General features: G+C 41.6%; 1 protein-coding gene across 4 annotated transcripts in view; it reads left to right on the top strand.

The window, feature by feature from the left end:
* The window catches only part of mib2 (MIB E3 ubiquitin protein ligase 2), a 241,273-nt gene that overhangs the window by 186,063 nt on the left and 42,163 nt on the right, over positions 1 to 13,047 (top strand). For all 4 annotated transcript variants that reach the window (XM_080214947.1, XM_080214950.1, XM_080214948.1 and 1 more), the window contains exons 8-10: positions 3,790 to 3,894; positions 4,770 to 4,935; positions 10,884 to 11,017. In XM_080214947.1, coding sequence (XP_080071073.1) covers positions 3,790 to 3,894; positions 4,770 to 4,935; positions 10,884 to 11,017 — 405 coding nt within the window. The remainder of the gene's footprint in view (positions 1 to 3,789; positions 3,895 to 4,769; positions 4,936 to 10,883; positions 11,018 to 13,047) is intronic.

Genomic DNA, 13,047 nt, shown 5'->3' with positions numbered 1-13,047 from the left:
CAAACCAGTTTCAATACGAGTCCAACAACTTTTGAGAAACCATTATGTACAAAACTGTATCAAACATCGTCCAACAAATATACATTTTGATAGGTGTTAAATTTTAATTTCCCGGTGCCCTTGAACAATGACAATATAACATTGTACAGAGAACATTTCTTTGTCCACAGTGTAAGTTATTATACATATCCTAGAGAATGAATAGCCTAGAGGGTACTTGACACAGTGACTTTAAATCTTTACTCGATAGTTATTGATTGACATGAATGTCACTGTCTTCTGTTTAGTTGCTATACTTTCACAGAGGTTGCCTTGAACAATATGGACTTTACGTGGAGACAGTCACCAAAAATAACACCAGGAATTAGGTCTGAAATCTAGATGAACTTTATTGATTGAGGATCAATAGTGTAATTAATCACTTTATTATTCCCAACCCTTGGGGAAATCAAGATAAGGATTAGAGGTGATCAAAAGAATGAGACGGGTAGGGGGCTCATCGAGACAGAATTGATGAGAGAATGTTTTCCCATTGACAAAAGGTTGTGAACCAGATGACACTGTTATAAGGTGAATGGCAGAAGAACCAATGACAACATGAGGACATTCTTTCTAACAGGTGGTTATTGCCATGCCCGAGAGTGTGGTGGAGGCGGATTCAGTTGTGGCTTTGAAAAGGAAGTTGGATGAAAAAAAAATCAGCAGGGCAGTGGGGAAAGAGCTGGGAGGTGGGGCCAGCTGCTTTAGTCTTGGAGAGCTGGAAAGGGTCTGAAGGGCTGAATGGCTGCCTCCTCTGATGCAACAGTGCCCTGATTCTATGTAACTAAGTCAGGGTTTCCCAAACTTTGACCTGCAGAACCTAAGTCATCACCACCGCGCCCCCCCACCCCCACACAAAAGCATTCACAACGTCAATGTCCCTTTTTCTTTTGCCATTAAATAGGTGCAAACACAGAAATCAAATATAAACAAATCTTTCATTCCTCCCGCGCACACACTTGTCCCCTCCCTCACACACACTCATTCCCCCCCACATGCACTGCTCCCCCTCACATACTTCGCGTCCTGCTCCGCCCATCCCCACCCCGCTCCAGCACCCTCACCGATTCCCATTCCTAGGCTCGTTTATCCCATCACTCTACTGCCCATGCTCATTCAATCAGAGGTTGGCTTCTTCAGATACAAGCCTCTAATCGCACAAGCAGTTCTGCAGCATTTTTCAACTCTTCCTGTTGAGTCTCAGAGGCTCCCATCGACCCCCAGGATTCTGTGGACCACAGTTTCTTTACAATTACAAAATGACAAGTAGCAATAAGAGAGCTCCTGGACTTCCTAGAACATCATTAACTAGTGGAGAGGAAGTACATTGAAGCATTAACTTACCGATGTTTGGCTTTTGCTGCTTCGATTTCACACTGAGTTTACAAAACTTCACAAGGAGAATTTAAGTCTAACGTAAAACATTTGAGTTACAAGTACATGAGGTGACTAATGGAGATATCCTTAAAATTGACATCCTTCCCTGATGGACCTTAAGTGTCACTGAAATATAAAGTTAAATGACTATTTGTCACATAATTCATTGGAATGTTCTCTCTTTTTGCTCAATTTGGTTAATGTGTGTGAAGACTGATCAGCATGTTTACACATTGCAATTAGCTCCTCACTAAGCCATGCCTAAGAGATGTAAAAGAATTGAAGCACTAATCTTTCCATAACAGTGGCTTGTAGTTTTGACTTCAAATCAGTTATTACTCATTTACTTTCAGAAACAGTCCTCTTATAGAATAATAGCCTAATAATTCCCCGGTTGAGACTGAACTTGCTTATCCATTCTTTGCAAAGAGATATAACATCTCCTATGCCAGATGTATACTTCTAATCGAAGTATATGTTAAATTTTATTACACAACTGTGGGCGATTTCAGTGTATCAGCTTCACTGGTGTGATCAATTGCTACAAGATATTGCAGCAAATCTCAGTATTGCTTTATAAGTCATCGTGTCCTAAACTTCACCTCAATTTTCAGATTTAACTGTGCGTATGTGGTGATTGGATGTTGCTGTCCAATTTACATGTCAGTAACTGTTAGTGCTTTAAGACTCAACATTATTCCTGTCACAAAATCCAGCCCAATGTTATTACAAAACATCTGATGGATAAAATGACACTGGGATTAAATGACTCTGGATTGTAATCATTCATCTGTTGGAATTACTTTGTATAAGCTTAATTTGTTCCATAGGGTTTCTATCTTGGGAGAAACTTTTAAAATAGTACATGTGATTAGGAAAGCAAATGGAATGTTGGCATTTATTGCAAGGGGAATGGAATATAAATGGAATATGGAGATTTGACTGCAACTGTACAGCTGGTGAGATGACAACTGGAATAGTATGTCCAGGTTTTGGAATCCTTATTTAAAAAGAATGATACAGCTGCATCAGAAGTAGTTCAGAGAAGGTTCACTTCACTCGTTCCTGGATGAAGGACTTGTATTACCAAGAAAGGTTGAATAAGTTGAGCTGATACCCACTGGAGTTTAGAAGAATTTGGTGATCAATTTGAAACACATCAAAACTTGAGGGGAATTGATGGGATGGATACTGGGAGGATGCTTCCACTTGTTGGAGGAGACTAGGTCTAGTGGACACAATTTAAGAGTAAGAGGTCTTCCTGTTAGGGCAGAGATGAGAAGAATTTATTTTCTTCAGAGGTTCATTAATATGTGTCATTCTCTTCCCCCAGAAAGCAGTGGGGGCCTGAGTTACTAAATTTATCCAAGACTGAGTTAGACAGATTTTTTGACGGATGAGTGAGTTGAGGGTTATGGTGAGCAGACGGGACAGTGCAGTTGAGACCACAATCAGATTAGCCATGATCAGATCTTATTGTGTGGAGGAGCATGCTCAGAGGGCTGAATGGCCTACTCGGAGTCTTCCATAATTTCACTATTGGCACCTACTACTTGCTTTGAAGGCTGTTTTAGAATTGCTTCACAGTGGAAGTAGGCAACTCTATATTTCTGCACCAGTTTTATTGTACTTTGTTGGGTTCTTCAGATGATAGAAAGAATAGAGAGGCACTGAAGAAAGTGCAAAATAAGTTTCATAATTATGATCCCAGAACCAAGAGGTAAGAATTTTCAGGAAACTTTCACTGAACAGATGAGGCTGTTTTCCCATAAAATGAAGGCTGAGGGGGATCCAGATGAAAGCCTTAACCATTATCAGGGGTTCTAGTAGGTTTCAGTCTGAGATGATGATCCACTTTTGGTGGGAAATCCAAAGCAAGTGGCCATTAATGTGAGGTAGTCACCAATAAATCTAATGAGGAATTCTGGCAAAAGGTCTTCACCCATGTCTGCTCTGAAAGTGGGGCTTGCTACCACATGGAGTAGTTGAATTGAATAAAGTAGATGTATTTCAGGAGAAGCTAGATAGGAACACAAGGAATAAACGGTTCTGCTGATTGGCTGGGATGAGATAAGGTGGCAGAAGTCTGATGTGAAGCATGGGCCAGTTGGATCCAATGGCCTGTTTTTGGGCTGTAAATGGAAAGTAATTTTGTGAAAAACTCCAGGACCTATTAAAACTGGAATAGAGAATTTCTGAAGAAACTAATTTCAGATCAACAGAATGTGAAATTGTGGTCTTTGCTGAGCCATGCTGGGCAAACAATCTGTTTAACCATGATGATGATCACAGAATTTTCCAGAGATACAGACCTACAGCTGTGTATTCACAGTGATTCCCAGGAAGTCAGTTTTCGCTCTGATTCATTCCTAGGTTGACACTTTCGCAGTCGGTGACATTGTTCGTGTAATGGATGATTTAGAAACTGTAAAAAGACTTCAAACTGGCCATGGTGAATGGACTGACAGCATGACTCCAGTAAGTGCCTTTTCTTTTCTCTCTAAACAATATCAGAGGAAATCCAATCTGGTGTTTGGAAATTCCTTGATTCAGTATGTGAATGATCTGTGTCATTAGACCTATAGCATATTTAGCATTGTTTATAAGAACATGACTCACTTTGCTGTGAATCCAGATGTTTGTGTATGAAGCATCCATTTTATCTTCTGGATCATTCATTTGAATGACTTTTTCTTGCAATCTTTTTGCCCCGTCCACCCACACCCCTGTTCAGCCCACTGGAGAAAAAGATGTTACCTGACACCCTCTGTTGTTTGGTCAAAGATCCTTCATCTGGGAGCCAAGAGAGTGAGTGTTAGGAGACCATTAAACCATGATTGGAATTGTAACCTAGCTTGATGCTGTCCTCACCTTGTACCCTACTGGCAGAGATGTTTAGGCGGCAATATGGTTGGCCAACCTGTTTTTGTTGTTCCTTTTTTGCCTGTGACCCAGGAGTATGCAGGTCAGTTGGCAGAGTTCTGGTTGGGCTGTCTCAACTTTGACCAGGTATGGTACGTTCTTCATCTTGGGGACTCAAATGTTCACTGCCTTGATCAGTTGACTCAACTTTTGCTGAGTAAGAAGTTGCTATCCTGCTATAATTAGCATAAAACAATACAGATTTATAGTGCAGCTTTTAAAAAGTACCTGGATGAGCACTTGGCACTATGTAGCATCTAAAACCATGGACCATGTGCTGGTAAATAGGATGAGATGGGAGGTCAGGTGTTTCTCACCTGTCAATGCAAACTCGATGGGTCAAAGGGCCTCTTCTGCTCTATGTGATTCTACAGTATTATATTCTGGAATACTCATTGCACTAAATATTATTTCTATTGTATGTCCTGTAGGCACTGGGACAGGTTGGGAAGGTACTGAAAGTATACGGTGATGGAGATTTACGCGTGGGAGTTGGGGGCCAAACATGGACCTTTAACCCTGCATGTGTAACTGCAGCACAGCCAGGCGAAGTAGATGCCAACCTCATGACAACTGACAACACAAATGATTCAGCAAGTAAGACGTTCAAAGAGTATTTTCTTGATTTTCTTATTACTTTAGGTGGAACGTTCTGAACAAGTTTAACCATTTTAACATCAAATATCCTTTCCAATTTTCAAAATACTCAAATATTTGAAGCTAAGTTTACAAAGTAGAATTGGAAATTGTGAAGGGTAATTGACTATTAAAGTCTGTCATTGGGGAAATGGGATTGTGATGGATAATTTAACCCAATTTACCCAGTAATCAGCTCGGCTGTTGGATTTCATTGTCCGTTGACTTTAGCAGAGAGTAAAATCGAGAAGGTTATCAATGGATGCTCAATCTGAACCTCAATTTTCTACGTGATGCGTTAGGTTAATGTCATTCTCAGTGGGTTTAATGAAACATTTTGTAGCTTAAGTGTATTATCACTTTCCACTCCATTATCATGCACTTTTATTTGATTTTGATTTGATTTATTATTGTCACATGTATAGGGGTACAGTGAAAAGTATTTATTCTTGTGCAGTATACAGACAAAGCATACCGTTCATAGAGAAGGAAATGTAGTGTTACAATCATAGCTGGGGCACAGAGAAAGATCAACTTAATGCAAAGTAAGCCCATTCAAAAGTTTGATGGCAGCAGGGAAGAAGCTGTTCTTGAGTTGGTTAGTACGTGACCTCAGACTTTTGTATCTTTTTCCCAGTGGAAGATGATGGAAGAGAGAATGTCCGGGGTGCGTGAGTTCCTTGATTATGCTGGCTGCTTTTCTGAGGCAGCTGGAAGTGAGTCAGTGGGTGGGAGACTGATTTTGTCTGATGGATTGGGCTACATTCACAACCTTTTGTAGTTTTTTGCGGTCTTGGGCAGAGCAGGAACCAGACCAAGCTCTGATACAATCAGAAAGAATGCTTTCTATGGTGCATCTGTAAACGTTGCTGAGAGTGATAATTATCCACCACATAAGCAAAAAGGGAATTATTTTCCACTGGTCAGTTAATCTTCAAACGAGGCTTCTATTAAAATCTGACCTTTTCAATACTGTGTCTCCTGCCAGTGTAATATGGCTATCTGCGCATGCACGCAGAAGTCACCCTGCCAGTTATACAGTAAAAGGGAGGAAAACAGGATAGAGGGAGAGAGTCAGGGATGTGAGACGCAGATTGTCATAGAAAGTATTGCTTTCAGAAAACCTAGTAAGAGTCTGATTTTTACCGAGAAAACTGCTTTTGGAGAGACAGAAAATGCAGCCTCATTTCTCACTGAAACTGTATCAGCGACAAACACACTATTAATCTCATATTTGGGCAGTGCCAACGCGTTTATAACATTTATTTATTAGTCACAAGTAAGACTTACGTTAACACTACAATGAAGTTACTCTGAAATTCCCCTAGTCGCCACAGTTCGGCGCCTGTTCGGGTCAGTGCACTTAACCATTGTTAGGAACTGTGGGAGGAAACTGGAGCACCTTGTTGAAACCCATGCAGACACGAGGACAATGTGCAAACTCCACACAGACGGTGAACTGAGGCCGGAATTGAACCCGGATCCCTGGATCTGTGAGGCAGCAGCGCAAACTGTGCCACCGTGCCACTAAGTGATTAGAAGTCCAATATTTAACCCTCTCTTGCCTGTTGTAATCTCTGCAGATTTCGGATATTTTTTTCCACAGTTACAGACCTGCGATGCACGCAGCTCCTCCCCCACTCTGTGCAATAAAACAGAGGGAATCTCCCTATCTCTTCGGAACCAGAATGTGTCCAAGTCTACTCAAAGTTTGTGTTAATTTTCTTTTGCACAGATTCCAGGTGAGGGTCTGTAAAACATGTTGAAGAAACAATAGTACTGGTTTTATGTGGCAATGACAGCAGTCACCGGCTTTTTAATGTACCAGCAGTTCTTGGGTAGTATTGCTCAGCGAGGTGGTTTTATAACAATAGGGATGATACAGATGGGATTGGGGAAAGGTGATGGGGAGACATTACAAGCAGACTTTGAATTGTCCATTTCTTACTCTCAATTAGCTTTATTTTATTTCTTAACGTTCTTGCTTAAATGTCAGATAATTGCACAATTGCAAGGAGTCAGCCAGAGATCAAAGCAGTGGCATTTCATGATGCAGCATTTACTTTCAGCAGCCTTATTCCTTCAGCCTTCACACTAAATCAAAAATTAATTTTGACATATTCAAACAACTTCTCCTCTCCAACCCAAATGCATTCCAGTCATAAAATATTCAGCTGCATATGAAGTGAGATAGAAAATTTATTACCACCGGGCTGAGGTCTGATTTAAACAAATATTTGTGTCGAAGCCAACAAAAGAATGAAAAATACATGTGAGATTGGAAGTCCAGAATTTTTGTTCTAGTGCAGTAAGTGATTCCTTCTCTCGGGATACTGAACCGGGACCTGGTCCTTTCAAAACTGCTCACCGCTCTCTCCTCAAAACATCCTCATCCTCTGCCACTGCAAGCTACTGCTTCATTTTTTATGAAGAGACATAAAATTGGAACATTAGCTATTTCCCAACTGCTGATGTTATCTTGTATTTAATGAAATAGTAACCCAACTCCATAGGAACAGAAGTGAGCTGTTCAGCCCTTGGAGTCTGCTCAACTATTTAATAAGATTGCGGCTGATCTAGCACTCTCAAAGTTCACTTTCCTGCCTTCATCTCCATAGCCTTAATTCCAGCTGATTAAAAACCCTTCAATCGCCGCCGATTGACTGCATCATTCACCAAAGCATACGAGAGCTTGGACCTTGCACTTAATGTGCTGAAGACAGAAGTCCTCTACCAACCTGTTCCTGCCACACAGCACTGATCCCAGTTATCAACATCCATGGTGATGCCTTGGACAACTTGGACCTCCCTTCCCTACTGTGGAAGCTTATTGTTAACAAGGGCAGACATTGATGACAAGGTTCAATGTTACCTTTAATGAGCCAGCAGGTAACCTCTGGTCACCTGTGGAAGAGAGTATCTGAAGACCAGGACCTTGGAACCTCATGGTCCACGAAGCAGTGGTGATACCTGCTCTCCTGTGTGGCTCAGAGGTGTGGACTATGTACAGCAGGCACCTCAGAACCCTTCGAATTACTGCTGCCTCTACAATTTCCTGCAAATCCATTGGCGGGCTCAGTGCACTAACACCAGTGTTCTCACTGAGGCCAACATCCCCAGCATTGGAGCATTGACCACAATCAGCTCCAGATGCCTGACACAAGATTTCTGAAAGTTGCACTGTACTCAGAGCTTTGACACAGCAAGTGAGCACAAGGAGGGCAGAGGAAACATTTCAAGGACAATGTCCTTGGACAATTAGTCCTTGAGAGGGTGCAACGTCTTCACTGGAAATCCCTCTCCAAGACCGACTGAAGTGTGGAAAAAGCATTTGGAAGGGAGCTGAACACCTGGAGTTTCATCACTGAGAGCAAGCTGAACCAAGCATCAACAACGAAAGGAGTGCCTACAACCCAGTACCCCAACCACCCACTCCCAATGACAGAGAATCCTCAATCACCTGAGAACTCATTCTTAGTGTGGAAGCAAGTCACCCTCGACTCTGAGGGACTGCCTAAGAGGAGGAACAAACTGTGATCATAGTCAGCAAAGGAGAGGCGATGGCCTAGTGGTATTATCACTAAACTATTAATCCAGAAACTCAGCTAATGTTCTGGAGACCTGGGTTCGAATCCCACCACGGTAGCTGGTGAAATATGAATTCAGTAAAAAAAAATCTGGAATTAAGATTTACTGATAACCATGAAACCATTGTCGATTTTGTAAAAACCCATCTGGTTCACTGATATGCTTTAGGGAGGGAAATCTGCCGACCTTATCTGGCCTGGCCTACATGTGACTCCAGAGTCACAGCAATGTGGTTGTCTCTCAACTGCCTTCGGGCAACTAAGGATGGGCAATAAATGCTGCCTGCCAGCAACGCCCATGTCCCACAAATGAATTTTTAAAAAACTGCTCCTCTGGGCTCATCCTTTCCTTATGTTTAACAGGATGCGTTTTATCTGCTTTGGTTTCTGGTTAACCGGCAGGAACTGTACAGTTATCTGAAAGTTCAGTAGATTCCATAATTCAGATACACACAGGCGCTGACATTTATCATTACCCAGTGAAAGGTCAAGTATGTCAGATTTTAATTGCCACTTGTTTTATTACTACTACTACTCAGATTTCAGAGTCACGTCCAGTACCTGAAACTGATAGCAGGAATACATCTATGTTTGAATGTTGGTTTTGGATAAACCTTACATTTGCAACTTCTAACTTTTTATTTTGTCTTTAGTTCATGAGTTGGTGCAGCTAGGAATCTTTACTATTACTGCTATTAAAATAAGCTTTGTCCTAGATTGAGTGCACTCGAGAGAAGTGGTGTTTTAAAAGTTTATTTGTGTCACAAGTAGGCTTACATTAATACTGCAATGAAGCTACTGTGAAAATCCTCTAGTCACCACACTCCGGCGCCTGTTCAGGTACACTGAGGGAGAATTTAGCACAGCCAGTGCACCTACCCGGCACATCATCTGGATGTGGGTGAAAACTGGAGGACCCAGAGGAAACCCACACAGACACGGGGAAAAGGTGCAAATTCCATGCAGACAGTGACCCAAGAGCAGAATTGAACCCAGGACCCTGGCACTGTGAGGCAGCAGTGCAAATCATTGTGCCACCGTGGTGCAATAAATGAGAAACTGACTTTTCCCTTAGAGGACATTGATATAAATTCAGCAAAAGTTGATGGGATGAGCGATCACATGTCAGAGTTCTTTGTAAATGAGCTTTGGCCCATAGTACATAACTGTCTAATTCACTGCTAATCAATGTGAGGTTAGCAACTCTAGGTGGAACCCACAAGGATTGCTGGTGTTATGAGAAGAGCTCGGGAGTCAAAACAATGTTGTTGAATCAAAAATTAGATCTATTTTTTCATAGATATTATATAGGAGGCTATTTGGCCCATTGAGCCCATACTGACTCTGTTGAGCAATCCAGTTAGTCTTTTGCAGCTCTAGCCCCATAACCCTGCACGTTTATTTGCTGCAAGTGCCCAGCTTTTAAGATCATTGGCTCTGCTTCCACTAAACTTATACCAAGTTCAAGGGCACTGCCATTCACTGTATTTAAAAAAAAAAAATTCTTTCTCACACCTTCCCCAAAACCTTAAATCTCTTTCCCCTAATCCTGTCCTATCAGCTAATGAGAACAGTATTTCTTTGTCTACTTTATCTTAACCTGTCAAATTTTTGTACACCCTCGATTTCAGTTGGTCCGGGGGGAAGCAGCCCAACTTCTTCAGCCTAACCTTGTAGCTAAAGTCCCTCATCATAGGAAGCATGGAGTTGCTGTGCTTTTCCTGTTTGTTGGGCGCTTTGATGGAGATTCTAAATTATAAAATTGGTAAAGGTTTTCCACTCTCCAACCCCGATGAACTTCACCTTAAAACAAAAGTCAGTCTTTTTTTTCCATGGGAGAAACAGAAGATCTCTTGGTGAGTAGCTGATTCACACATACCATGCAGGTTCCAGGTCTGTCCTGTAATACCTGATCTTAGCCAGAGATAATAGCTTTAATTAGAAAATTGATCAGGGTTTCCATCTTGACAACTGTCCAATGACTGCACTGGGAATGTGCTCTGTATGGACATTCCAAAAGGAATAATTTGGTCATTTGGAGAGTGACATGCCAAACAGCTGTCTCCTGAGTTGTAACAATTCTGTGATTGTGTAGAAGTTACTTTGGTGAATATTGGAAAGTGCCAGGTGTCGGTGCTTTTGGGAGAAAGTAGGTTTGAACAAGTGAAGACGAGCTGTATCTGTAAATAAAACAAGACCTGCTCCTTGCATCATCTCATAACTGACTGTGCTATTTCCAATACTGCTGTAGAATCACACTGTAAATCTTTAAACAAGATTGGCAGAAAGAAGTAAGAATTATCTTTTTGTTCATAACTGTAGGTTCAGTCATCTCTGTCCTTGAAAAATTGCTGTCACAGTCAACTGATCAGGATAATCCCGGACGGATCGTAATCGAGGCTGCTCATGGGAATGCTGCAAAGGTTCGGGATTTGGTTCAGAAATATTCAGAGAAGGCAAGTGTACTCTGATTGTTCCTCTACCCTGATGGCAAATTATATTTTTGTCTTATCTGTGAGAAATGACTGCTGCAAGAATGGTGTTTCTGCAGAGTCGCTCTATTCACCTCATTCCTCAGAAGTTGCAAATTATGTGTCGATTTAAGCATTGTCTGTGGTCCAAAGTAAGAGGAGTTTTGTGATAGCTACAAGAACACTGGTGTTAAATTGATTCTAATCAATGTTTCCTAACTCTGAAAGACTTTCCTTTATGATTCCGATTAGAAAATTACCCCCAAAAGGTGGCCCAGGAGTTGCTGTAGGTTTTGTAGAAATACGAGGACTAGTAAAATAAGCTCAGGTGTTTCAGCATGGAGTGCTATAATGGCAGCATAAATTAAACTAATTGTTATGAGAAGTTAGAACACAATCTAATACTTAGCTTCAAAGGGGAATAGCATTGTTTTTATTGGCCCTTCTCTCTACTCGGATCATTTAATTCTTTATTTTAAATAAGTTAGACTTTCTGCAAAATATTTTTTAAATCAAATTTCTTCAGAATTGTATCCATGCAAATACCGTAGATGTTTCGATTTTCATTTGTTACTATTTATTTAGGCTTTCTTTCAATAGAGCTTTCTACCCAAACTTGCTAATGTTAAATTCAGAGTTATAGTTGGGGTCAGGAGTTTTTTAATTAATTGTGGGATATGGATGTTGCTGGCTGGCCAGCATTTATTGCCCTTAAACCGAGTGGCTCGCTTAGGTCACTTCAGAGGGTACTTGAGAGTCAACCACATTGCCGTGGACTAGAGTCACGTGTAGGCCAGACAAGGTAAGGACAGCAGATTTCCTTCCCCAAAGGACATTAGTGAACCAGATGGGTTTTTCTGACAATCGACAGTGGTTTCATGGCCAACAATAGATTCTTAATTCCAGATATTTATTATTGAATTCAAATTCCACCGTCTGCCATGGCGGGATTTGAATCTGGGTGCCCAGAACATTAGCTGAGTTGGAGCAGACGAGTGAAGGAGCAGAGAGAGAGCTAAGATTTTACCTGTTAAAAACCTGTTTAAAATAAGTTTAAAGCACTTTGTTCTTTGTAGAACTGTTTAAAGCATTTATTGTATTTACTGCTTTAAGAATTCTGAGGGAGTGGTTAGAAGGGAGTTGTGGGCCAGCCAGCTTTAAATCAGCGCCAGGTTTAAAAGGAGGCCTGGTGTAGACAGCGGGCAGCGTCGGAGCGGGCAGCGGAGTGAGGGGGAAGCAGAGTGAGATAATAGGGCTTAATATCAAAAAGGGCTTGAGTGAAAAAATGCCAGGTGAGTTTGGTTGAAAAAAACAAGGAAAAAAAATTTTTTTTTCCAAAACTACTACAGTGAATAATGGAGGGGCATGTGATGTGTGGTTCCTGTATGATGTGGGAACTGGTGGACCCCAGGGTCCATCCCAGTGACCATGTCTGTAGTAAGTGCAGGTTGCTGGAGGAGCTGGCCTCTGAGCTACAGACGAGGAGGAGTTCTTGGAATGCTGCCGGGATAATTTCCTTGAACAGTGTGTGTTGGAGCCGACGAGGGAGCGAGCTGTCTTGGATCTGGTGTTATGTAATGAGGCAGGTAGAATTAGGGACCTTGCGGTGAAGGATCCTCTTGGAGAGAGTGATCATTGTATGGTGGAGTTTCTGGTGCAGATGGAGGAGGAGAAAGTGCGTTCCCGGACACGCGTCCTTTGTTTGAATAGAGAGGAGTACAGTAGGATGAGAGAAGAATTGGCGAATGTTGACTGGGGGAGCGCGTTGGAGGGAGGGTCTGCTGAGGAGCAGTGGAGGATCCTTAAGGAGATCTTTCTTGGTGCTCAGCAGAAATTTATTCCAATGGTCAAAAAGGACCGTAGGAGGAGAGGTAATAAGCCATGGATAACGAAGGAGGTGAAGGAAAGTGTTAAATTAAAAGCGGAGGAATTTAGAGTAGCTAAGAGTAGTGGGCGAGAAGAGGATTGGGAGAGGTTTAAATGTCAACAAAGATTGACAACGAAGTTGATAAAGA

The sequence above is a fragment of the Carcharhinus amblyrhynchos genome, chromosome 30, assembly GCF_965287045.1.
Source record: "Carcharhinus amblyrhynchos chromosome 30, sCarAmb.v2.hapA, whole genome shotgun sequence".
Taxonomy (NCBI): Eukaryota; Metazoa; Chordata; class Chondrichthyes; order Carcharhiniformes; family Carcharhinidae; genus Carcharhinus; species Carcharhinus amblyrhynchos.
The sequence above is the reverse complement of the archived record's forward strand: the minus strand, read 5'-3'. Positions and strand labels throughout refer to the sequence as shown.